The sequence below is a fragment of the Paramormyrops kingsleyae genome, chromosome 5 (assembly GCF_048594095.1).
Source record: "Paramormyrops kingsleyae isolate MSU_618 chromosome 5, PKINGS_0.4, whole genome shotgun sequence".
In the NCBI taxonomy this organism is placed as follows: domain Eukaryota; kingdom Metazoa; phylum Chordata; class Actinopteri; order Osteoglossiformes; family Mormyridae; genus Paramormyrops; species Paramormyrops kingsleyae.
Window position 1 is genome coordinate 33410676 of NC_132801.1, and position 27444 is coordinate 33438119.

At 46.1% G+C, this 27444-nt stretch overlaps 1 protein-coding gene across 8 annotated transcripts in view; it reads left to right on the forward strand.

Moving 5' to 3' along the window:
* The window catches only part of ankfn1b (ankyrin repeat and fibronectin type III domain containing 1b), a 200455-nt gene that overhangs the window by 158061 nt on the left and 14950 nt on the right, over positions 1-27444 (forward strand). For 7 of the 8 annotated variants that reach the window (XM_072712607.1, XM_023819213.2, XM_023819212.2 and 4 more), the window contains 5 exons: positions 20755-20956; positions 21398-21605; positions 24472-24669; positions 25741-25854; positions 27121-27218. In XM_072712607.1, the coding sequence (XP_072568708.1) occupies positions 20755-20956; positions 21398-21605; positions 24472-24669; positions 25741-25854; positions 27121-27218 (820 nt within the window). Of the gene's footprint in view, positions 1-16415; positions 16576-20754; positions 20957-21397; positions 21606-24471; positions 24670-25740; positions 25855-27120; positions 27219-27444 lie in introns of those variants that run through there. The other variant, XM_023819221.2, reaches the window with a different exon arrangement.

Genomic DNA, 27444 nt, shown 5'->3' on the forward strand with positions numbered 1-27444 from the left:
ATCCTCACCACAACACAGCCGCAGTGGATGATGGAGCCCCGGCGTGATAATGACACAGCTCGGCTCCAGAGAAATCCAGGCCTGCCGAGTGCAGGAGGCGGGCGTCGCGCTCGGGGCGACAGCGGCCCCAAGGTTCCCCGGACACTGTGCATGATTAACTGGAACAAAGGGGGGAACCTCACAGGTTGCCGTGCATCGCATACGCAGACCCAGAAACCCGGTCCCTGTGTCACTAGATCTCTGACTTTGAAGGCAGTAATGTAAAGATCAAAGTAGTGCTTTTATGCTCCATCAACAGTGCTGTCTCAGGGGCGCCTCACGGTGGCTTACACAGGTACTCTATGTCAGCTGTCTCAGTCAAGACTGATTTACATAGTCTGCAGATAGATGGGTGAAGGGCATTGCCTTCATGCTTTGTTTCTGTTGCTCCATACATAATTATTTATGCTGAATAATTTAGACTGTATGTGTGTGGGTATGTGGATGAATGCGTGGATGTGTATTGCCTTTCTATGCTTATAATGGAGTGAATTTCTTTTCTAAATTTCTGGTCTTATTGATGCAGGCTGTCTTTAATGAAACACCCCATATAGATTTGACACACACGTTTATGGGTGTCCTGCAACAGTTCAGCTGTAACTTTATTATTTCTTCACTAACATAAAAAGAACATTTTGAACAGTTGGACAGTGCAAGTGAGACTGAAGAATTCACTTTTCCTCATGGGTTTGAGACACGGGGGAAAAACCTGTACTGGAAGGCCACACTTTGTATTCCAAGGAGCTCGTTTTCCAGTATATCAGTGTGTCTCTCAGCAGCTACCAATACAGGGAAGGATCATATTTGCATATATGTAGCTTGGTGGCTAAAAGACATTAGTTTGTAAGCAGATCCTGCACGCTCAGGCTCCTGTAGATCAGCAGAATGTAAAAGAGAGCAAAAATGTGACTTGTTTTGGGTCAGAGTGTCAGCCTGCATAGTGCGCTCTCTTCTGTCTACAAGGTCCAGCATTTATATTATGATTTTTTGGTCATCGGTAACTTGAGAGGCTGTTATGTTCGATGTCAAGCTGGAATCCAAAAGCCATCCATTGCGATTGTTTTGTTTGAGGATTCCACTATCACCCACCTGGAAGATGGTCTGCTAGTGCACCGATGACCGAGACTTGTGGGAAAAAATTCACCTTTTGTTGCCATTCTCAGCAGGGAGAATGAAAGAAGAAAACTGGCATAAGACTCATAAATCATTCACGTTTTCGTCAGCGTGTCCATCTGTCTACCCTGCGGGCCTCGGGGGAACTCATTTTCCAATGCCACCATAATAAAAACAATAATTATTATTTTTAATCTAAACAAATGGGCTCTAGTGGGACTTACCACTGCAGCGGTGCGGTGAGATGTGGACCTAGTAGTAGTGGCACTGTGCAGAAAACATCTTGAAATGCTTTTTTCTGGGAAACAATCACAGTTAATTATTTTTGAAGGAACTTCAGAAGTCTTTTGTGGAGGAGAACTGTACGCAACATGGTAGGGTGGTGGGGGACGGAGTGCTAGTAGTGGAGGGGGTTACTCTGGTGAGGATTTCTTCTTCTGGACCCCAATTCCAGGCCTATGCCAGCCGTTCAAAAGAATGTCTGGCTATCGATTCAGACAAACACTGTGAGCTGACCAGTTTCCAGTCTGCTAAAAGGGGAGACATTCTTATTAACACTAATGTAAGCCATATTGTGTGGTGGTCATCTTAACGCTGTTTGGTTGCGCCGTGAATCCCAACCACAACATTATCTACAGACTTTGCAGAGACGCCAGGCACTCGGAAACAGTAACCACGAAACCCAGGGGGTGCAGACCTCAACAATGCAGCTTCCCCAAGTCAAAATCGAAACTTCCTCATAAAGAAGCCTGGAGTTGGAAATCACGTCTGAAATAGGCATGTCTGAAATGTGACATACCCCTTTGGATATGTGTTTGAATCACAGGGCTGTGGTCTGAGGCAAAATCATCATGTTCCCTTGAGGGACATGCTGTCTGAGAAGTCCCCAATTACACTGGACATCTCTGCCTGTCACTCCTGTGGTTTCTTTGAGTATCTGGGGTGTCTTTGTCTTTTCTGGTGTTGGCACATACAAATGTCATCTCAGTAGGTCAACTTGAGTCTCCCCGGCAAACAAACCTCCCATGATTCTCCCCTCACATCCAGCCTTGTTCATGCTTGTGCAAATGTCACCGAATTGTTGGGTGTATCGCATGCCAGATGCTAATCGCTGCTTGAGAAAGCACTGAAATCGAATAAAAATGTTCTTGAATTGAAACCTCCTTGGAACAATCTCCGCTATACTCATGGGAAACAAGTGTAAACTGTCTTTGCATGGTGTTCTTATGGATCCATTTGGTTTTGTTTTATTTATCATTTAGTTCCTCACCAATAAGAGTTGTTAACTAAAAGAAAATGGGTGAATTCTGGGTAAAAATGACAGCAGCCTCTTAGATGCAGGGAAAGGTATCTATAGGTTTCAAAGTTTCAAGTGCCATGTGTATACATTTCATTAAAATCTCAAGTGCTTCATGCAGACTATAGTGCTAGATAAAGTGAAAGATATATTAACATGAGCCAATCAGTACAACAGCGGAAGAGAAATAATAAATAACAGCTAGAAGACAGTGGATCTATTGTAAGGTTGGGAGATAAGATGATATTATTGGTCCTTGGCAATATCAGACAAATAACCCAGTGTTGATATATAACAGTTACTAACATAGTTATTGGCTTTGCTGGGGAAGTAGACCTACGCCACAAATGAAGCAAGATAAAGATTTGTGAATTCGCCTTCTAGCCTGCATTTGTGATGCAGTTTAAAAAGCCACATTGGTATTATTTTTTTAATTCCTTGAATGTTGTGAAAAGGTATCAGGGTACATAAATTTTGGTTATAACAGTGGTACATGGTATTGATGCAGTCAAGACCACCTAAACCGAAACCAAGTCATTACTAAGACCAGAGTGTATCGAGACCAAAACAAGAACAAGGCGGGGTAAAACCGAAACAAGACCAAGGCAGGTTGAGACTGAGACAAGACCAAGACCAAGGCTGGGCTAAACCAAGTCAAGTTCTGAAAAAGACTAATGTTTGAGTCTACGTAACAGAACACACTATAAAATGTGGAGCATAGGCACCATCTTGGGGCCAGGCAGCATGGCCTAAAATTTGTGTCAGTATAATTTGTACCATGGACATTTTTCCTTAAAATTTCAATATAAATGCAATTTATAACCATGTACAAATGTAACATTTTTCCAAATAAGATGCACCTTATTGGTTGCATTTGAACTTTGAAGCAGGATGTTTTACACCCAGTCACAGTACTGTGTTAACCCTTTGAACCCTGTCCATTTTTGAGCATTTTTCTATCCCTTTGATTTTAGGCTTATTACATGGTATGTACATGAGTTAGTCACATATGCTTTACGATTTTGTTTTCAGGACATTCTGGGCTACTCAGATATGTCATCATTTAATTTGTAAATGCTGACACAGTTTTGATATCATCCTTCTTATGAGGAAAAACTACTTGCGCCTATTGAAATTTCTCAATTTTTACTCTCATCTAATATAAACATTTGCAGGTACTATAAATAAAATCTTATAAATGTTGAGATTAGAGTCTATGATGTGGGAATGCAGGGGTTTCATTGGGGGACCTTTCTATGGCTTAATATTATGAAGGAATACATGGTTAGTGAAATGAATATCTTTGATTTTGCATCCATTTGGTAACTTATGCAAAATCAAGTTATCTGATATATATATAGACAACAATGCATGATTTTGTATTTTTATACTTATGACTTTATAACTTTTGAAAGAAACTGAAATAGAAAATCATTGTTTAGTTTATGATCCACTGAATAAACAGACATAGACAGTTTTAGAGTCTAATGTTTAATGTTTATTGTTATCTTTTTCCCACCTATATACGCTATGATTGGTAAAGTGAAATTTGAAATTAGTTGGCATTTTAGTCTCAAACAACAAACCAACACTGTAGCACATCATTGTGTTTACATGTAGGAGGTGTTCCAGTTCTATTTCAACTGTTTTGACGGAGCTCAACATAAAACATACACATACAAACTTTTGTGAATAAATATTGAGAAAATATCAAGTAATTGTCTTCCTAATAAACAGAACGCTACGTTTTGTTATTTCTAGTAAAACTCCAGCCCAATTTTGAGTGTTTTTCTATCCTTTTATTTATAGGCTTATACAGTAAATTATAAAATAAATACTTTTTTTCCCCAGAAAGGTAGTGCATGGATCATTGCAGAAGCAAATATGCACTTAGTTTTTTGTCTAATGTGAATAATATCGATGTTTTATGGATTATTAGGAGTGCTTTTAGAAAATGTTTAAAACATATGCCTCATTGCGCACGGGATTGTTCTGGAATACCTTTAGCGTGCAACATTGCAACTTGGACAACTGGATTGAGTAAGTTCTCTTGATTGCAAAGATATGCGATTCATGTCTGTGTGTTATACCTAACCAGAGTTACGAGCCTGAGATTAATGGGTGCGAAAATCAACACATTTTGCGTTTGTTGGGTTCTAAGGTTTAACAGACAGATGAATATTAAGCCATTGTGATAAATATCAAGGTGTTTGGTAGTCTTGATTGGTCTTAATAAAACCTCGAGTCCTCTATGTCCGAGACTGAGACAAGACCAAGTCAAAAAGTGGTCTTGGGACCAAGACCAGGATCAGGTACTATAGCACTAGTACACAGCGAGGACTTACCATAAGTTTGTTACCATCGCTTTAGCCGGCAACATTTTAAAATCATAATCAAATCCTGCCCCACCAAATGATCTTTTTCCACGAAGATTAAAAGCACCTCTTTTGTGTGTGTGTATGGATTATGTTTATATTATTTTGTGGGAATCAAATGTCCCCCACAATGTGATAAAACTTATTATTTTGACTTTGTGGGGATTTTTCAGGTCCCCACAAAGATCTGTGAATGCAATCAAAAAACAAAAAATGCCAAAAGTCTTGTACTTTGTTTACTTACTTATGGCTGAGTTTAGGGCTGGGTAGGGTTAACGTTGTCATATAGAAATTAGAGTTTTCCCCATAGAAATGAATGGAGAGTCCCCACAAAAATATAATTACAGACCTCTGTGTGTGTGTGTGTGTGTGTGTGTGTGTGTGTGTGCGCGTGCACGCGCACGTGCGTGCATGCACACGTGTGTGTGTGCGAGCATGCACACGTGTGTGTGTGTGTGTGTTGGCAGGGGGGATTTGTCAGCTCGATATGATCATTTTTACCAATATTTTTAAGTCACAATTTTTTTTTTTAGTTGTTACCACTCTAAGGTCATCTCCCCCCATAAAAGTTTATTTAGTCAATGTATCAATGTAAATTTAAAAAAAAATAATTTAAAGTGCAGTCTCAGTAATTTAACCACAGTGCTAATCATTTCATGGGAATTAGTTAGACAACATATACTGTACATTAATTTTCCCTTTGAAACCAGGATAAATACAGCCCATAGATGCCCATGGACTCTGTGCTTCACTGGAACACTATGAAAGATTTTTGTATTCTTTCTCTAAATGGACAACTTATTGGTCAATATGGATTAGACAAAAGCTTATTGGTCAATATACTTTAATGATGCGTTTTCAGAGCCAGACCAGATGTCGTGCTTCACTGGGAGAACTTCATACATAGTTTTTGGTTAGACAGCATTGATTGGACAGATAGACATGCAGTAAGATAATTGGAAGTCGGGCTTCTCTGCATTGTGTTTGATAAACTTCTCGTCAAGGCAGGACCAATAACATTAATGCACACAACTGACGAGTTCCACGTGCAAAGGTGTTGGGTGTTGGCCATGCTGGTATGACAGAATAATAGATAATTTCTTACAAAAATAATGGAGAGCAAAATTTACATATAAATAGCTTACTGGCTAAAATACGAACATCCTCAAGAATTGCAATGGACATACAACCTCTGGAACTATTCCTTAGCTGCTCATTGGAATGCACAATCGATCATTCTTAAATGAATTATTTAACAAGTGGACCATATTCCACACAGCTGGACTTCTTGACAGTCATTCAGTCATCTTTGGGATATCTTGTCAAAGTGTTTGGGAAGTTATAAGTCCGTATCATTTCAGCTACTACTTTGAGCAAACCAGGATGATGATGAAATATATTATTCTCCACTCCCAGAGTACCATGAATGAAACAATGCTTTTGTTCATGCACTGTTGCCGTCATTTCATTACACCGTAAATGTCTCGTATGAATTGAACCTACTTTAATTAATTTATGAAGTGAAAACTTCCATATAGTATTTTTTTTTCTAAAAAAGGCAATAAAACAAAAATGAAAATCACAGAGCTCATAAAAATGAAATCGAAATACAATGTTCTATCCAGAGCACCAGAGTTGGTTTTTAAATTTCTTTTGAGGGTATATACATTACAGAGCAGAGAGGGTATTGACCCCTTAATTTAGGCTTTTGTTAGAATATGGCTTTCACTCTTAAAGTTGTTGGGTTCTTGTAGCAGCCGACAAAAACCCATATATAATATTATTACTGATGGAGCTACTACTTAATTTCTGATTAATTATGGGTGGGTTTTTCTTATTCTTTTTGCAGGATGAGTTTAACGGTTCCATGTTATAACACCTCTTTGGTCAGTGTTGAAGTGTGTCCCTCCCACAGTACTGAAAATTACAGTTTTTCAAATGTAAGTAGGGGCACTTATACATAATTCCCGACTTTTAATTAGACATATAGAGGCAATTACAGTGTATAAGAAGGGTCAGTCTTTCTTCTTATGTATCTGGGACTGCTTTTGCATCTGCCTTCCACAATGGCCAGGCTGTGGTAGCTGAGCCTCTGTTTGGGCAGGATCTCTGTCTGCTCTGTATCTCTGACAGTGAACACTGACTCTGCCAATGCACATTTTTGTCTTCATGCCCAATACCAGTTGAGTTCCTTCTGTGTTCTTTGTTTCCTTGTCCCAAGGTACCTAATAGAAGTTTTTTATTTGTATTTTTTTAGGTTCATAATTTGATTTCTTATGTTTGGCTTCTCATTTCCTCATTGCTCTTGGAGGTGGTGGTTGGGTCTTTGTGCAGGGCAGTATGAATTGTTTAGATAGTAAGCTCTAAGCCCAGACGCCTTCAGTTGACTCTTATGCAGTATGTTTCTTGTCAGCTATTGGGCAGTCTCATTCTGACTCACTTATTTTCCATCCTTTTTTGGGCTTTTAAGGTATTCATAAATAAAACTTAATAAAGCCAAGGTTATTGTCTAGTTCAGGGACTCTAGATAATTCTTCTGCGCATACTTTTTTTTCCAAGATTCAAACAGTGTTACAAAGCAGTCAGTAGGTGGGAGTTTTCTTTAGCATATGGTATGATTTGCTTGATTTAAGGACGAGGACAGCAGGATATAGACCATACTGACAGACTCAGCGCAGCAACCTTTAATCTTTTTTGGAGTATGTGGTTTTCTCATAATTCTTATCATAACTTCTATTCCGTGTATATATGCTTAAATACATACATTATGCTTTATACCACAGTGGGAAAGCCTAGTCAGCTCAACAAACTATCTAACAGAGTTTCATTTTAGGACTAGGAGGAAAATGTGACTACAAAAAGAAACTTTCATGCTAAACAAATGTAAAATTTGACATTTTAATGGGACAAAGATGGAAAAATACGAGAACTGCACTTGTAAGCAACTCACTCTATGGATGTTTATGTTTGAAACCTGTGGTTTGGACCTACTGACAAAAGAAAGACAGAACACCCCCATATATGCAAACAGGAACAATAGACAGGTGGAATAAATCAGTATGAACCACAGACAGGTCACCTGTCTGTTGGTTTCGAGACAGAATTCAGCAGTGTCTTCAGCAAAATGACTTTAGTATCCTCCATGCAGTGGTGTCTTTAGGGTGAGGTGTGGTACAAACAGTTGAGGCTTATAGTAGAGGGGGTGCATCATCCATTTGTTGGCAAGACACATTTTCTCAATCCTGCTATACCTCACCTCCCAGGCTGGATAATGTACAGCACCAGAAACCCCCACCACCTCAGGGACAGGACAGCCTTCAACTCCAAGGCATCCATGTATACTATAAAGCATTGCGAAGAGTCAGGTGACACTCTCTGCCACAAAGGGCTGCCTTAATGGCCACTAACATTACCTGCCATTATGTTTTCCATTGGGTTGGCTCTGGGACCTGCTTTCAGGTGAGGTCATTGAGAGTGCTGGCTAAGATTGAGAATTTTTTTTTAAAGAATAGGCAATAGTATTTAGCCAACCAGGATGTTGCTCACCAGCTATAAAAAAAAATAATATTGGGCAAAGAAAGTAACTGAAGGGAGGGATGGTGGTGCAGTGGTTAGCGCTGTCACCTCACAACTCTGGGACCTGGGTTCGAGTCTCCACCAGGGTGCCATGTGTGTGGAGTTTTCATGTTCTCCCCGTGTCGTCCTGGGGTTTCTTCCCTCATAGTCCAAAAACATGCTGAGGCTATTTGGAGTGAATGGTGTGTGTGTGTGTGAGTGTGCCCTGTGATGGGTTGGTGCCCCATCCTGAGTTGTTCCCTGCCTTGCACCCGTAGCCTCTGGGATAGACTCCAGACCCCCTGTGACCCTGAATAGGATAAGCGGTTTCCGAACATGGATGGCGTGGCTGGAGCACCATGCAAGCCGAATGGAAATATACTGAAATGAAATAAACCCAATAGAGTCGCAAACAGTGATATTATGATACATACTTAGAGTTGAGATGCCCTTAGTTAACACTTGTATTAAACAAATAATGCCAAATTCATCATATACCTCAACCAAGTGAGTTTATCAAAATATCATTCGCATGAAATTCTAATTTACGTTTCTGTCATCCATACAGAATCTGACAGAGCTTCAGAACATTTTTGATTTAATTACTTGAATTTCTGTGTGAGATTATGTACCCATCCATCCATTGTGTGAAACTGCTTGTCCTATTCAGGCTTATGGGATTCCAGAGTCTATGCTAGAAGCTCCGGGCACGAGGCAGGGAACAACCCAGGATGGGACGCCAACCCATCGCAGGGCAAACTCACACCCCATTCACTCACACATGCACACCTACGGGCAATTTGGTAACTCTAATTAGCCTCAGCATGTCTTTGGACTGTGGGGGAAAATGGGAGAAAACCCCACGATGACACTGAGAGGAACATAAAAACTCCATAAACGTGAAATCCTGTTGGAAACTCGAGCCTAGGTGCCAGAGGTCTGAGGCACCCGTTCTAACCACTGCACCATACCACCCCCAATTATGTACCCATATTTTATTTAAATGCTTTTTTTTATTATGCACTAATTATTCTGAGTGTTTATTTTTTTAAAGGAGACATACACATACACAGACATACAGCCATAACATTAAAATCACTTACCTTATATGGTGTAGGTCCCCCATTCCTGAACCTTCCAGGCATGGACTCCACCAGACCTCTGAAGGTTACCTGTGGAATCTGGCACCAAAACCTTAGCAGCTGATGCTTTAAGCCCCGTCCTGCAAGTAGTGAGGTGGGGCCTCTGTGGATCGGACTTGTTTGTCCAGCACATCCCACAGATGCTCAATAAGATTGCAATCTGGAGAATTTGGAGGCCAAGTCAACACCTTCAACTCTTTTTCATGTTTCTTCAAACCATCCCTGAACAATTTTTCCAGTGTGGCAGGATGTATTATCCTGCTGAAAGAGGCCACTGCCATCGGGGAATTCTGTACTGTGTGTCCTGACACCTTTCGATCATAGGCAGCATTACCTTTTACGCAGTTTATGTGGCTCTCCTGTGGGATCAGACTGAACGAGCTTCCCACGTGCATCAGTGAGACTTGGGCACCCAGGACCCTGTCACCAGTTCACTGGTTGGCCTTCCTTGGACTGCTGTTGTTGGTACTGACCACTGCATACTGAGAACACCCCACAAGACCTGCTGATTTGGAGATACTGTGACTCTGTCGTCTAGCCATCACAATTTGGCCCTTGTCATAGTCACTCAGATCCTTACTCTTGCCCATGTTTTCCTGCTTCTAACACATCAAAATTCAAGGACTGATTGACAAGGACCGTTATCATAAGGTAATCAATGTTATTCACTGTCAGTGGTTTTAATCTTATGGCTGGTTGGTGTATACGTCACAGAATATAGAAAAAAAGAGTTTTTGTACTTTTCTGCTCCTGAGTAAGCTGGGCTCCTCAGGGAACAGGAACATGATTAGCTCTTTTAGAAAGTTCTGGATCTAGCCCTTATTTACAATTTTCAGGGTAGCTAATAACAGAGGTTCCTCCACTCCTTGTTTTCATACGGATAACATGATAGACTTGCAGGGAATTAATCATAATGGCTAACCACGTAGCCCATAATAGTCCTTCCCATTGTGCGGGTAATTTAGTCTTAGAATAAACAGCCCTCCTGTGAATGAAATTTTGCTTTCAGCTCCAAGATGACTTCAACTTCGCATCCAGTTTTTCCTAATGAAACCTAAGATTCCTAGTGGCTGGAAGAAACCAAGCTGAGGACTCAATGTTAAATATTATCAATTAGTGTATCTTAGAAAAAACACTATATCTGTAATAGTGTCCCTGCTAACCATTCTGTAAATCTATAAATAATATCTATTTATTTTAGTTTCCTGATGAAGTCCTACATAATGAAGGGTATTGTCCCATGGCTGTCATCGCCCAAAGCATTAATGAAAGCTTCAGCTAGGTTGTCCTGCCCCTGCTTCTTGGAAAGGTTCAGAGGTCTGCAGAAGTGCCCTCTCCCGGCTTTGCTAACCCCTTGGTGTTAGGAGCTATTCTTAAGACACCCTCCTAAAGCGTTCATAAATATACTCTAATCTTGCTCCACAATTATAAGCAAGGGGATGCTTGAGCTAAGTGCAGCTGCTGCACTATAGGACCTCATCTGACTGGGTATTCATAAACACGCACATGAGGTCATCTGATTCTCATCATCATTTTCTTGGTGTTCATTGCCCAGGAATCTGGCTTTGAATCATGCTGTGATAGATGCGGGGCTGTTCATTCAGCCGAACAAAGCGCAATATTTACCTTTATACACTGACAGTATTTTGTTGCTGGATAAGGGGAGCAGTCTGCAGGGTTCTGGCTCTATCCAATGATCTCTGCATCTACTAGGAGACATACAAGGACCTGTATGCATATTTAAGAGGGAATCAAGCCAGGAAGACAAGGTTTGAATATGAGGTAAATGGGGGGTATTGAGTGAAGGAGGTGGGCAGTTTTCATTGGAGGGGGGGCTCCCTGCAGCAGGGCATATAGCCAGGTGATTTTCCACCAGTGGGACAACCAAAGCCAGTGATGGGCCCCGGTGGCACTGGAGCCAGTGCGAGGTGACTTTAGGGAAGCTGCGAATGAACCACTTCAGCACCACCTGCTCCATGATTTCATCCGGGGAATGGCCAGCACCACCAGCAGGAGCCTAAGCGCCGCTGGGAGAAAGGCAGTGTGCTGTGCTGCTTGTTCTCTGTGCTGGAGAGATTTTTTTACCTCTTCTAATGTGCCTTTGCTGATAAACATCGTATCTCCAACACCCTCAGGACGCAGTGAAAACTGCAACCCAGGCTTCACCCCTAGGAGAGCCTAGTCTGCATACGTCCTCCAACAAGCAATAGTTATCCACTTCAATGTATCCAAGAATGCTTCCGCATTCTCACTCTGTCTCATGTTAGGGCCGGAATCAGCACGGCTATGGGAGAAGCGGGTTGGAAGCTCCTCTTATAGCAGACCAGCCTGGGCTTTGGCAAGACCTGCCTCTGTGGGAGCGCAGAGAGAGTTTGCCATCGTTCCTCCAGCATAACAGTGAACAGCAGTGTATGGGGTAGCTTTTGGTAATCTTCACAATGTGTGAATGTCCCACAATGGGGCTCTGGTCTGGCACGACCTCAAGATGAAGGATAGAACTCAAAAATATATACACACACCAGGAATGAAGGGTTGCTGAAAGCTGCTTAGCAAACAAGACCAGCATCTGAGCAGTAATAATATTGCAGAACACAACTATGTTCACTGAAGAGTGGCCGAGGTCTGTTATATAGTTATATTTGTACATTGGGCAAATAAAAGGCCTGGATCCAGTATTAAATAAAGCAGCCCGTGTTGAGTACAAGTCCGAAGAGTTGGAACACAAGGCCACACTTTGTCAGAGCTGTAAGCTTTTGTTTTCGAAGAGCTGATTTTTTTTCCCCATATAATAACAATTTAAGCAGCCAGCCAGTCTAGAACACCGCCCAACCATCACAAAAATGCATAACTTTTATAGCACACAAAATCCTTTGATATTTTTTGCCGCCTGTTACATATATATAGAAAAATGCTAATTTAGCAAGCTAGTCCTCCTTGATATCACGAGAGAGATTTTCTTTTTGAAAATGTTTACTTTCCCATCAGTTTGGTACCGTTTTACCGTGCTATGTCCAAGGAAAGGGAAGGTGTCGAGGCAGGGCTAAGAACGATAAAAACAGGGGAGACATGGCCGACCGGTGTAGGAATTGGGTGAAGGGTGGGTTGCCAGGAGAGGGCAGTGGGGGACGCTCTCTATTTGTGCTTACCTGTTTGTTTGCAGACAGGAAAGGGCCGGGGTTTCAGATGGCTCCAGCCCCCGCCTCCCAGGCTCCTGCCTGGCCCTCGGCAGACGCTCCCGCTGCACCCATGCGATTTATGGGCCTGCCCCCTATCCCAGGTCCTGCATCTGGGGCTCAGGTTTCCAAGGGAAGCCTCATCTCAGCAGCGGCAACAAGACTGGGGGGGGGGGGGGCTGAGAGAGTGGGTAAGATGGAGGAGCCGGGTTTTGAAAACAGCAGCTCACTGAGGCATGTGCAAGCAATGAGTCAGCAGGACGGACCCCTGCCCAGCAAGGGGGTAATACAGGAGCCAGCAATAACCCCTGGGGATGGTCCTGATGCAGATAGTGCTCCTTTGTTCCTTATTCCTTCTTTCTCAGAGCTTCTCTTGGATCTCTAAGTGCCTGCAGCTGAGAGCAAACCCCCCATTAAGAAGCTCTACTGCACTGGAGCTCATCCAGTCATACAAACTCTCCAGCTCCCCTTTAAGATCACCTTCACTTCCTACAGCCAGGCGAATTTAGCTGAGGCATTTATAAGAGGCATCTGTGACGAAGGTGTCCGTGCTTCGGTCGAAAGCCCGCAGACAGTAGGTCAGCTGACGCCATTCAGTGGATAGCTCACAGAATGATGCAACACAAACGCCTGCCGTGACCCTTGACCCGCAGCCCACATCCTTTTCCCCTTGAGTGAGGCTGGGTGTATTTTTATTTTTTTTTGTCAGTGTGGTCACGAGGAAGGTTAGGTTTTCGGCGGGATACCGGGGAATGCACTGGGGGGCCGGGCTGGCCATGGCGTCTCCACCGCGCCACCGTCCCGTCTTTGCCGGGAACCCCAGAGCATGCTCTCCACTCCGGTTACGTAATGGAATGCGGCCGCGGCCTCGCTGTCTGTGGCATCTGTGACCCAACTGGGAGAGCGCCGCGGCGGAACATTCTAGATAAATAAACCCCGGGCTGCCTGAAGAAGTGTTCCGCTGTGGGCTGTTTATTAAGGGAAACAAAGCTATCAGCAGCACATAAATAAGGGAGCAGGGAACAGACGGACCGGGTCGGCTCTCCTGCCATTGCCTCCCTGTTCCAGGAGCCGCTGGGCTCCTCGATCCTCCCGGCCCAGAGTCATCGCTGTCTAATGACAGAGCACCCCCGACTTCCCAGAGCATTCTTCTTCTTCAAAAAAAACTATAACATACAAAGTCTGAAAGTGCATAACGTTACGACTTGTTAGCGGCCACCGACCATCAAAGCAGAGACTATAAGGTTCCACGTGAAGGGGCGCCACATGTTTCTTTAAGCTCGCAAACAAGCGCGCAGGACAGCCCCTTGGCATGGGCTTGTGAGAGTGTCTGGCGACTGGCGGGTCCCGGAGTCAGTGGGGAGGTCATTCCCCAGCCGTAGCATATGGCGGACAGAGCAGGACTCCCCGGCACTGGCTGATTTACCTCCAGCCTGTCAGAGGGTCTGCGGCTCCCACTCTGGAGTGGGGTGGGGGGTGTGAATGGCCCAGCGGTCCGGAGACTGGGTGTCACCAGGGCCGGCCTCTCTCACGTGCGACATGGAGGCAGCATGAAACGCTCCAGGCTTCAGTGGGCTTAAAGGGCCGGCCAGTACCCCCCCCCTGCCCCCCCCGCCCCAAACACACACGCACACACACACTGAGAACATCCCCATGGTGACGGCTGTCTGCAACCATCAAGACCAGAGAGATTTACCTAGCGCCTCCAACCAGCTACCCCCCCTTACCACCACAGTGAACAGGTGGTGTGTCTCCCTCCCTCCGCCCAGCCCCACCCTGAAGGGTAGCTGAGCTTCCTGGGAGTTCAGTGATGCAGAGCTGAGCCTAGCGACTGCTGATTGCGTTTCCGGGTCGCACACCTGTGGGAACGTTCGGGATGGATCCCTACTGTCTCCCAACCCAGATCCAGGCTGTATTTCTACATTCTGAGCAGCGTCCCTTGGAGGAGGCAACGTGGTCTTCTAGCCCCTGTGTAAGGGTACAGGTGCTTCACTTAGATGCAATAGAGGTAGCCGTTTAAAGCTCGCCCATGTGGTCCCGCTAAATAAACATACTGCTGTGTTTCTGATTCTTCTACTCAGCGGCTATGTGTTGTGTTGCTCAGTTCCTTCCGTTCCCAGCACCCAATTGATGTTTCGGGGACTACCGGAGGCCGGGCATAGCCGAGCCCATAGCATCCTGGCGTGGAATGCCCCGGCAACCACACAGCGATGTCTCCGGGATTGTACCACCCTGCAGTGAGACATGCGACGCAGCTCTGAAATGCGACTACCTGCACATTACCCCTTCCTGCAGGCTTTGCACCTCAGGCTGGCCCTGCTTTGTGGTCTGGAGCGCGTCCACTATGGCCACGGGGATGGGAACATCCAGCCACCATCCCCCCCCCCCCCCCCGAGTGTCACCGGCAGGAATGGGGCAAGCTAGCCGGTTAGCCGCTCGCTGTAGCCAGGTGCTCCACAGGGGATCCTGCCTTCAGGTCTGACCTCATGAATGAACCATATTCCCATAAAGCACAGGGGTTATTAAAGGTCACCATCAAGCATGTGCATCCTAAGTGATGAGACTGTATCTTGCGGTGGAAAAAACCCTTCATTAAGGCTTGATTTAAGGTCTCTCAACCTCTGTTTTTATCCTTGCATTCTGATCTTTGTTCCCTCTATCCCTCCCTCCACACGTCCATCTGCCTGTGTCTCATTCCCATCTTGTCTCCTCCCGGTCACTCTGGGAGAAACCTACCAGAGCTTGGACCTTGTCTCCTGTGCCTGCGTGCTACTGCCACTCTTTGTCCGTACCTTGTGTGTGTGTGTGTGTGTGTGTGTGTTGTCAAAGTCTGTTACGTTCCCATGCCAACCCCACTGTGGCTGTGCTCCTGGGGCTACCTTGGCTCCAAGTTGCTTATAAGCAGATAAGACCCAGCTCAGGAAAGCACTGGATCCTACTTATGCTGCCCTCCCGCCCCCTGCCTACCCCCCAGCATCCAGCAGCCCACCCTGCAGTCCCCCCAACCCACCCCCTGTCCAGCCTGCCTGCCTCCAGTCTGTCTGGTGCCAAGAATCAGATTTCAGAATTTACTTCTACAAGCCACATTTAGAGCTCAGAGCACAGTCTGCTCCCCTCTCTCCCTGTCTCCGTCCCACCCGCCCCCAAAAACCCAGCCCTCCCTTCTCTCTGTCAGCACCATCCTTCTCTCAGCCTTTGCATGTCTCGCTGGAAGTTTGCCTCAATCTTTATATAACATATATTTGCCTATTGTCAATGCTTCGCTTCTCCCAGCGACCAACGTGTAAACAAGTAGTGGATGTAGCGTCCATGCACCAGGTCCTTGTGTGAATGGCTTTTCAGTGACGAGTCAGCCGTGTGGTACGGCCAGGGTCTGGCTCACGTTCTCATACTGAGGCTTCTATCTATACTCCCCCGTCTACTAGCCTGAGATTCGCCACTCAACCTGAGACACCCGAATCCAGGGCACCCTCTCCACCCTCGGACTCACCTGCATAGTTAAGTCTCTTCCTGCGCTGATTTGAGATGCTAAATGGAAATAGGCTTGGGAAAGAATGGTGTGGGGGGGGGGGGGCAGGGGACATCAATTTCAATAAACTGGATTTCCCCTGAGCCCCCTTCACCCGAGTGCCCCCGCCTCCACCAACAGCACTGCCACCCAAGATTTATGAAGGCTGCAGGCTTGTGGCGGCAGACTGCCCTGGTTTAGGGGGCCAGGCTGTCAGCAAATAGCTGCCCGGCACTGGGGAGGCGGCTCAGTTTTAGCCTGAGATGCAGCGCTGGAGAGCGGGAACATGGGAGAGAGCAGTGATGACAGCTCCCCGGGACGGGCATGGCACGCACTCGGGGCATGCCACTGCAAACAACAGCACGTAACAAAAGTCAGTCCATTACGCGGCAGCATTCTCTTTCGGCCTTGTTGTCCTGCATGCGCTAATGTTGACTGGGGAGTGCGCCCTCCTCCATAGAGTCGCAGCACTGCATGCCACTGGCCTTCTCCCGTTTGCCACGTTTTCCCTGCGCAGTACTTTGCTTCTGTACCTCAAAAGAAGCATTTTACCTTCTGCATATCCCGATTAAAATAGACTATTATGTAAAAGGTCATTACGCATTTTGGTGTCATGAACAGCAAACGTGCATTAGGTTGTGCCTTAGGAAAGTGACTTCTAATTTTGACATTAAGACTTTTATTATGATATAGTGACTTTGAATTTGACGCAGTGGGTTTATTAAAATCGTATCCAGTGCCTTCTTCCTGCATTGCCACAAAGGCAGATGAAGACCACACAGCACGGATCTTTCTAATAGTCCCCAAAGCCGCTAGCTCCGCAGTTTGATAGAGTGGTACCTTATCAGCCAACAAGACCATTTGTCTTCTGTTCTCTTCCACTTATTCTCACAGACAACTAATCATCAGCGTTTAAACACACGTTCGGCACAAATCCAGCAAAACATGACCTTCAGCTTGCATAAAGGGGATAAAATATTGCTTTATGTATTAAATGAAATATCTTCTGTATGGGTTTTATAATATCCCATTTATTAAGCGCATTGTTTCAGATGTCAGAATGCATACTTGCTCAGTGACATTCTGTCGTTATTCTTTTATCCTTTTTTTCCCCTCCCAGCACCTGGTGAGTTTTTTTTACTTTCGTTGTTTGTTCCTCTTTGCATGTAGCTCTGACCCCTGCGTTTAATGTGGGGATTGTAAGCCGATTCGGGTGGCTATCTGGGGATGGCATCTGCGGCGATAAGGCCCAGAGGCGCACTGTCGCAGTCCAGCTATGCAGCAAGCATGCATTTGATATCTGGCTGAACAAGGACTTGTAATTCCACTCGGCAGGTCCAAGCTGGATTCCAACATCGTTGGTGTGTGTTTGGAGGGGCGGGGCAGGGGGGGGGGGGGGGGGAGTATTGGTGTCAGTGGAAGAGGACATGTGGTAGAGCTCTGCGGGTGGGTTGTGGAGGGGGGGTCATGCTTGAAATCCTTGTACTTGGGCACATTTTGTTCCCAACAAGATTATTTCCTGCTTGAATCTTAAATGAAATGCTACTAACCCCACCCCCCATGTCCATCACGTCCTCCTGACTCCCATTAATGTCTCCTCATTGTCCCATGATGCTCCGCAACTTTGGGGGTTCAAGCTACCTCCCTGCCGAGTTCCCCATCTTCCTGCCCCGCACGTTCACCAGGAATGGCACTCTTTCACTCTCTCTCTCTCTCTCTCCTCTGGGAAACATACCCCTTAGTGTGTTGAGGAACAGCTCGGCCGTGTGTTGTCGTCGCCGGGTTTTACAGGACAGCTTTGGTAGGCGCCAGCTCCAGCAGAGTCCCGCTGAGCGCTGTTTCTTTTCGTCGGAGGAGATGACCCGCTGGGCATTGTGCCCGAGGTGATGTAGCGCGTTCCCCTTGGCCTGGCTGCCGATCTCAGTCCGAAAGTGGGTTTCACACTAATGTTATCAGAGAGTGATGGTCATTCTTGTTGCTGACAGAAAATGTCTGTTACATCTCACACATGCAACAATAATCCAGCTGCATTCTTTTTGTCTTTGAAATTGATATGCGGCATTACAAATATATCTCTGTTTATCTTCACCGGCCCATGGAAAACTTGTTATTTTAAATACCTGTGGGCGTTTATCTGTTGGGGGGTCTGCTCCTAGAATAGGTTAGGTCAGGGAACATGGGGAAGTCTAAAACGAGCTCTCTATAATAAGAGCAGAAAGAAGTTTATACACAAGTGTTTTTTTTTTTTTAATACAGGGCAGCCTATGAAAGAGCCCAATGCCGACAGATAACTTTGTCATGTATCCTCTTCCGTGAAACGAGATAACCTTGGAGTCTCTGCTTTTGTCCTGTCACTTGACGTGAAATCCCGGCACATTTCCTCGGTAGCTGCTTGATTCTCCACCGCTCCTGTAACTCCACCGAGCTAACCGAGGCCAATCGGAACCATGGAAATAAATTCCTTGAATCTGATCGTTATTTTCGTCTGTAGAATGGTGTTTTTCACTTACCGTTTCCGCTTGCCCCGCCAGTCACTCTCTGGCCTTTCGCGTTTTTCAGCCTTGAGCCTCCTTGGTCTCCTCACTGTGCTCCATGCCACCCACCGTCCTGGGCTGAGCCGGGCCGGTGAGCAGTCTGCCGTCTTCCCACTCTCCATTCCGACTCCTGCAAAAAACAAGCCAGTGTTACCCGATGACTGGCCTCCTGTTGCCTCTCTCACACACTCATCTCACTCATGGCCAGAAGCGGCCACGTTTTCCAACCCCAGAAGACCAAACAGTGGCTTGTTGGGTTAAGACACTAAGCTGTCAGAGATGGGGGTTTTTTTTCCCCTCTGGTGTCTGGAGCTCACTGTCAGTTTTCCTCTTTGGTGTCAGTGTTCGGGGCTGGCATCAGCATCGCTGATGTGTGGGATCGCCAGATTCTTGAGGTTTTGCCTTCCCGGCGTCCATCGGGGTCCACACAAAACCACAATAACAAAGATAGTTACGGCGGTGGCAGGAAGGTTAGCAAACATCTCTGGTGCCTGATCGCCCTTCTGTGTTTCATCACAGAGAATATGTTTGATTTAGAAGTGGAAACTGCAGAACAAAGTTGTTTTAGTTGAGTTAAGTGACTAAATCCTCTGACGAATCCAGGTCTATGTAACTTCAAAGCTGCTACAATAGAATTAAAGGATTGTAGTCATTTATCTATGTTCAATTAAATGTTTTTTTTCTGCTTTATGTAGAGTAGATTAACTTTAAAAAATGGACTTTGTAAAATGGAAAAAGGAATGGTCATTTTCCTGGTGACAGAAGGGAGGTGGGGGTCGAGGGCTGGGTGGAATTCGGGATGGAGTTTGGTAGGATCAGCGGCATTAGATGTCACTGTCACTCTCCGTCGTGCTGACATTTACATCAGCAGATCTGCGGGTGTGTGTGGGCACAATACAGACCTTCCAGCCACAAGAGTCATCAACATTGTTCCTGTGGCGGACTCTGTCGCATTCCCGGCATACTCCAGATGCCAAGATAGGGCCATCGGCCGTGGCCTTCAGACTCTCCTGGAGGTCAGGCCTCAGAGGATTGATGGACGGCTCCGACTAACCTGAATGGTGGCTCAGACCTGACCCATCAGATGACCAGCTAGAAGACCAGTGAGGGCAAAGTGATGATGGCTCACGCGCAAATAAATATGGTGAAGATCAGAGACTGTGCCAGCGTCGTTGGTGATGTGTCCATGGAACCAAATGAACTTACACCGAATTGCTGAAGCCATAAGCACTTTTCTTCCCATTAATTCTATTTAATCCCTCCTGTCCTCTGAAGAACCTGAAAAAAACAGCAGAAAATGAAATACAGATTGACTCCACGGTGCTCCCGATGTGAACACAAGCTTGGTGTCTGCAGCGGTCTTTATGTATCAGCCTTTCTCAGTGTTACTATAACACAGTATTCAAACCTTCTGTTGCTAAGCATTTATCCAGAGCAGAAAATAAATAGGATTTTGGGTATAAATGTGATGAGAGATGCCAGCTGGTACAAAGGTTTACTCCAAAAAAAAAAGTCCCGTATGGGGAACAGATTTACGTTTGTTTGTTTTTATTTTTTGTGGCGACGCATTAAGACCGTTTTTCCACCATATAATCAAATTGCCAGCCATTTGGTGTGGATACCAACTGCACCCAGTGACATCATTACGCACCAGCGGGGAGTTTTAAGATGGGGCTCTATAAATGAAGTGGAATGAAGTGGATATCCTTGCATATCCAAAATTCTGGGGTGGAAACACGGACACAGACTCTCCCGCCCCTTCGTCTGCCTGCCCCCGCAAAACCCACCTAAACCGGCCTCTCTGGGAAGATTCATTTAAAGTATAGTTGTTCGGTAGCTCAGTATTTGGGTGCCATGCTATCGGAGTGACCTGTGAAGGTACTAGCGTGCGAGGAGCAGGGTAGCATGATGAATGTCACGATGGTCCGCAGACATGAGCCTACCCACCACTGTACCGAGCTGAAATGGCTGCTCTGTTGCCCGGCTGGAGCTCAGCCCTCTCCTTCTTCTCCTTGAAGGGCCCACGCTCCAAAGATGACGCAGCAGATGCGCGAGGCCAACGCAGCAGCAGGCAGGAAGCCCTCCAGCGTCTCGTCGCCAAGCGCCGCTCGCCGCCTGTACCGCAACCTCTCCGGCAAGTTCCGAGTGGGCCACCCTGGCGCCGAGGACGGGACAGCGTCAGGCCGCGGTGACAAGGAGCGCCTGTGCAAGTCCGCCATGGTGAGAGGAGCGCATCACGCTCCCCATCGATCCTGTGGCTCAGTGGATGCACGGTTTACTTCTGGGACGTACTTTTTCTAGATTAGAAATGCATTCTTTTCTTTTCATCTATATTAGTTGCATATAAAGCATTTGTTTCAGTCCGGCCCTGCTCTGCAAGTGTGTCTGTGTGCTGTTTGTCTGCTGGTCCTTTGGGTTTCCTCCAGATCCTCTTGTAACTCATCATGGTCTGGAGGCAGGCAGCTCAAATGAATCTGTGAGCTTAAGTTGCTCTTATCCTGAGACCATGCAGCTGAATGTATTAAGTGCAACAGACAAGTGTTTCATCCAGGGTTTGTCCTACCGTGTGTCCCGACTGGATGAAGTGATACTGAGACTGATTCAATAGAAAGCATTATGTAGTGCTTTGAGGAATTTCCCCCATCTCTTGCCTTGGGTCAGTTTCAGAGCAATGAGGCGCTGTTTGAAGCAGTGGAGCATCAGGACCTGGATCTGGTGCAGTTGCTGCTGTCCCAGTACAGCTTGGAGGAGCTGGACCTCAACACGCCCAACAGTGAAGGCCTGCTGCCACTAGATATCGCCATCATGACCAACAACGTGCCAATGGCCAAGCTGCTGCTGCAGGCCGGGGCCAAGGAGAGCCCGCATTGTGAGTTTGCACAGCAATTGTGCCACCAAGGACAATAGCAAGGCAAAAAAAATCTGCAGTTCCTTCTACCATCATACCAGGTTACGGCAGCTTGTGACAACTGACGTAACCTTTTATGAAATCAAAATTCTTTTGAGAATGTGACATGTTACTGTCCCTCGCAGTGTGACACATCATGAGCTGGTATGTCATGTGTGTCATGCTAGTAAAAAAGCCTTAAATTGGGAACTTCAAGTGATACCTTCTAGAGTTATTAAAATGTAATTAAGAAAAAAAACATTGCATCGTGAACTGACCCACTGAGGGATTAATGTCCCCAATCACTAATTCACCCTCCCCTAACAAAAGTAGTTGCTTCCCTCGATTTGTTATTTTTTTACTGAGATCAACAAATTATTTCTGTTTTTAAGAGCCAGTGTTTCCAGCAATGACATGCCTATACTATGAAATGAGCTGTATTTTTACCTTGGGCTGACATACAGACATCCTCTGTGATCCTGTGTTGGTTTTCCCTGGGATGATGAAATTGTTCATCAGTACAAGTAACACACTGATTTTTCCTTAGAATGACACAGTACATTCAGCTACCAGAAGGCATGGCTGTATAAGAGCAGTGGGGTGGCTCCGGAGCAGCTCTCTTGCTATACGCTTCGCAAGTTGGGGGTTTGAGCTCTGTCCTGTGTTTGTGCAGTTTCCCCTGCCTTGTGGCAGTTCCCACTGGTTGCCCCTGTCTCCTTGTGTGCTTGCACCAATTGGTGTAATTGTGTATGTACTCTGTGATGGACGGCCATCCTGTCCTGGGTGTTCCCCAGCCTTATGACCTGTGCTGCCTGAGATCCTGTGTCGGTGCTCCGCCTCCCTCCCCCGTGACCCTGTCCAGGATAAATGGTTGGAAGACGAATGGATGACATTACGAACATTACAAATTAGCAGCACGTTTGTTGAACGAGTTAAAATAATACACTTCGGAATTTGCAGATAGCGAAACAAGGTATAGCTAAATTAGAAACATTTGGATGGAAGGCGGTACTTAAAGAAATGTCTTTGATTTTTTTTTTTGTACTCAAATAAGATGTTAAAAAATAACAGCAGGGATAAGAAAGAAAATGCTTTCCCTTAGCAACATACCAGGATGCAGAGTGATTTTTTTTTAAGACTGTTCTAATCAAACTCCATCTGAGGAGAATTGAGATCAAAGACGCGGCTCTTCGTCGACTCTGAAAGGAAGTGACTGATTCAGCACTCCAGACTTCAAGGGTCTGGGGCTCTGAGGCAGGGGGTGCTGCACACACACGCTCCCCACCTCCACACCTCCAGCCCCTGCCAGCACCCTGCATGCTATTAGCCGTAACAGCTCAGGCAACACCCCACTCCTTGCCCACGTTTGCATGCTCGCATAGCTATTTTAGGCCAACTAGCATATACATATGCTTGTGAGTACCTGCACGAAAGAAATACCTGCTACTGACTTACATCTGTGGGCCAGAAGCAGAGCCCACTGTATGGTTAATAGTGGAGAACATTAGCCTAAGTGGACAGATGGTCCTCTAGACCAGCGGTCCTCAACTGGGTGAGCCTCAGGACCCACAATTCCTGTTTGTGCCAACGGGAAAAGTTGTTGACTAGTGGGAGGATCCCCTGGAAATGTTCCGCGGCCCACTTAAGATACACTGCACTGATCCCTCATCATCTCTGGGGAGGTTTCTGTGTGTTTTTTGCACCTAAAATGAAGAAAGAGGCGTCCAAGCCAAAGAGAAAGCTGGGAACAGTGGGACCATCAGCAGGTCAAAGTAACGCTGAGCTGGGAAGAGGAGCGATTACCGTGTGGCTTCCACCTTTTTTTATAAGTTAATGGCAGTGGGATCCACAGCGTCTGGGTACCATCGGGACATGTGGCTTATAAAACCACATTATTCTGCTAGCATTCCCCATTTTCCTATTCAATAAGCATTTTCATCTCTCGCTTTCTCCCTTGGTTTGAAATTCTCCTCATTTTACAGATTCCTTTGCCATGTCCCTTTGAAGACCTTCTCCAGCATATTAACAGATATGAAACGTCAACAGAAAAGTGGTGGCAGGAGCGGGGGGGGAGAGAGGGGGGGTGTTTTATGGCCAACACACTTAATGAAAAGCAGCTTGTCTCCCGGGTATTTTAAAATTTAGAATTTTCATTTGTGCAGTTTAAAGTCTGTTATCTTAACATAAGCACCCGGGTCATCTGGGTTAGTTGCAAGACTGTTTAATCACACCCATTCATACCTGTCATGTTACCATACAGGTTCACCTGCGTAAAAAGTCAATTACTGGGAAGTATTATGCTATATGTTTAGAGTTTTGATCTTCACAGAAGGTGAAAATCCTCTGAATAACAAAATGAACTTTAATGGGGCAGATTCTGTACTGTAATAGGAATTGCATTACATAGTATATTGAGACCAAGACTATACTGTGATTGGATTAAGACTATTTACTGAAATAGAACCTAAAGTCCTAGAATATCTCCTGAAATAGGACCTACACTACATAAAATAATAGGACCTTGATTATATATTCGAAAGTGGTGCATATATAATGGAATCTAACCCTTGAGCTATAATGGGAATTAGGTTATGTACTGTATACCATAATGGGACCTAGACCGTGTAGCATTATGGGACCTAGATTATATAAAACGATGGGACCAAGACTAAATAAGTAAAGGTGCGTAAACTACACAATGTAATTGGATCTAACCTGTGCTGTGGTGGGAAGTGCACTATGTACTGTGATAACACCTAGACTGGGTATGTAATGGGAGCAAGACTAAGCACTTGACTAAAGTCTTTATCGGCGTGTCGCTGCTGTGACCCTCATGCACGTTCTCCAGTCGTGAGCCTGGAGGGCCGCGCGATGCACCTGGACACACTGCTGCGAGAGGCGGAACAGAAAGTGGCCGAGCTGACGGCGCAGGTGGCCGGCGAGGGACCCGGGGAACGCGAGGCCTCCGACCGTGAGAGGCAGCTCCAGGCCTGGGAGTGGAGGCACCGGCTCTTCAAGCGCATGAAGACGGGCTTCGAGCACGCACGTGAGTGTGAGCCGGCCCACACCGAGGCCTGCACGCCGGTCTGCTCTCACTAGCGTTCTCTTTCCCCCTCTGGGGTTTGTGTTCAGGCTCTGTGAGGTCACAGTTTTCACAAGCCCTCAGCTTGTTTACTGCTTCTTTTTCATGACACAATGTCGTGACACGGGGCCAGAAAGCACAAGCCGGGGTGCTGCCAGCATGGCATCAGGCGCATCCCCCCATACTGCGCCCACCCCCTCGAGTGTGTACTCCAGTGCCTGCTACCTCACGTGCGTGTGCGTGTGCGTGCGTGTGTGTGCGTGTGTGTGAGTGTGTGTGTGTGTGTGAGTGTGTGTGAGTGTGCTCCCCGACTGGATCTTGGGCAAGTTGTGGCCCGTTTGACAAAGATCTAAGTAATTTGAAACAAGTGCAGCCTATGCCCGGCGCCCCCCCCCCCCCCCCACCAAAGTTTTCCTTGATTTTCACTTTTACCAGAGAGGCTTTGGTGGCGTTCTGTCTGGGCCGAGCTGTTAATGGTTTCCACGCTGGGCCGGGGGAGCTGGGTTCTGTTTTGAACCTTTTACTAGCTGCTTGGTGCTCCCGCAGGGCTGCCGAGATCGCTCCCTACCCCCCCAGACACTCACAAGCAGAGGAACAAACTCTGACCGCCACCATGTGAACAATCCAAGGCTGTGTGCTGAGAGCTTTCACTCTCCGGCTTTTGTCCGGCTTTGTGTTTTTCCCTCTAAACGATCCTGAGTGACGACATGCAGCTTTAACAATGAAAATACAAATCTCACACTAACGTCGGCACATTTGTTATGTGTCACGTGTTCCTCAGACAGACGGGTCTGGCAATAAATATAAATAAATATAAAGTAAGGATCACACGGACATCACCAAAATAGTGTCATAAAAGCAGCACGTAGTCTCAGCCGCCCCACAAAAATGACCGTGCAAAGACAGTGTCTTGTACCCGCAGTGCTCCGTTTTTAATACAGATTTTCTGGCACTGTAGCAGAATGAATGGGCCATGAGGGGGCGATGCTGTGATAGCAGTGCAGCGAATGAGCCACGGCGTCTCTTCTTCTCCAGGCCCCCCAGACGCCCCCAGCAATGTCCGGCTTTCAGTATGCAGCAGCACCAGCCTTGGGGTGACCTTCCAGGAGCCGCTCAGTGTCAATTCAGCCATTGTCACCAAATATAAGGGTAAGTAGGGTTAGGGTTAGGGTTAGGCTTATCAGATCCTGCTCCGCTAAGATATATTTCCATATACATAGATGAGCCAAAACATTATGACCACCCTCACATGACGTGAGTAACGCTGACTATCTTGTAAAAGCATCTCATGAAGGTTTGGGATATATTAGAAGGTAAGCCAACATTTGGTACTTCAACTTGTCAACTGTTGAATATAAAACAAATGGGCAGGGCTAAAGACATGAGTTACTTTGATAAGGACCAGATGGTTATGGCCAGACAACTGGGCCAGAGCATCCCTGAAATGGCAAAACTGGTGAGATGCTCAGGTACCTACTGGCGGTGGTGTGAGGAGGGGAAAACCATGAACTACAAACATGGTGTTCGGCAGCCAGGACTTGATTCTTGATGTAAATGAAGGCTATTCCCTTTGGTACAAACCAACAGAAGGGCTACTGTGGCACAAATGGCAGATAAGTCACAGGAGTGATGTGTCACGATACAGTGCATGGAGCCCAGCTGTGTATGAGGCTATGGAGCCATGGATGAGACGTGTCGATCCAACACACCTCACAGATGCTTGATACGTATCCGGCTGCCCACATGACATGGGATTCATCAGCGCAAGCAACCTTCTTCCATTGCTCCATGGTCCAGTTCTGGTGCTTCCGTGCCCATTGTAATCGTTCTCGATGGTGGACATGGGTTAGCATGGGCTCTCTGACTGGCCTACTGTATTGTGACACATTACTCTCGTATCAATCATCAAAATTATCTGCCATTTGTGCCTTTCTGTTGGTTTATACTACACAACACTCTGTGAGCACCCTCCTCGGACCGCTCTCGTTAGCTACTCAGCGCCAGTCATCAGGCCATAATGATTTGGCCCTTGTCTGATACTCAGACCTTTATCTCTGTCTACTTTTTCAGCATTCAGTATCTCAACCATGAGTGTCGAATGTTAGCTTACCATATAATATACCGCATACCTTGACACTCACTGTCTTCACGAGGTCAACATTATTCGCTTCATGTGTTGGTTCATCTGTGTGTATATGCAGCTTGAGCCACCGCAGTCAGCTAATGGTGCCCTTTGCCATGCCGTACAAAACCCGACGATTCTGTCAATCCGGAAAACATGTGACACAACAGCAGCTTCGGATAGGAGCAGAATTCAGACACATCATCACTCGTATTGAATATGAAGCAGAACTGACCCACCTAGATTAGTGACATTCCACATGAGCGGTGACCCCTGGTTTGTGTGTCTGTCAGTGGGCTGGAGCTCGTCGCCCTCTCTGACCCCCCTCCTGGGAGAGACAGTTGTGGAGGACACCAAGGCCCTGCAGTGCTTCATCACAGGACTCCTGATGGTGAGCATGCACCTAATCACTACCCATACCCTTGCCAGCCCCCACAGCTGCACGAGCGTCACTTAACAATGTTTACAGCATCTCACAAAGGCTTCGCCTGCGAATCACATGAAGCTTGGCTTCGTGGACATTCTGCACATTGCCCCCTATAGATCGGAGGCTGCGTTGATATCTGTCCCTCCAGATGCAACCTGCAGCGTGCAGAGCCTGGTTCCATCTGTCTGAA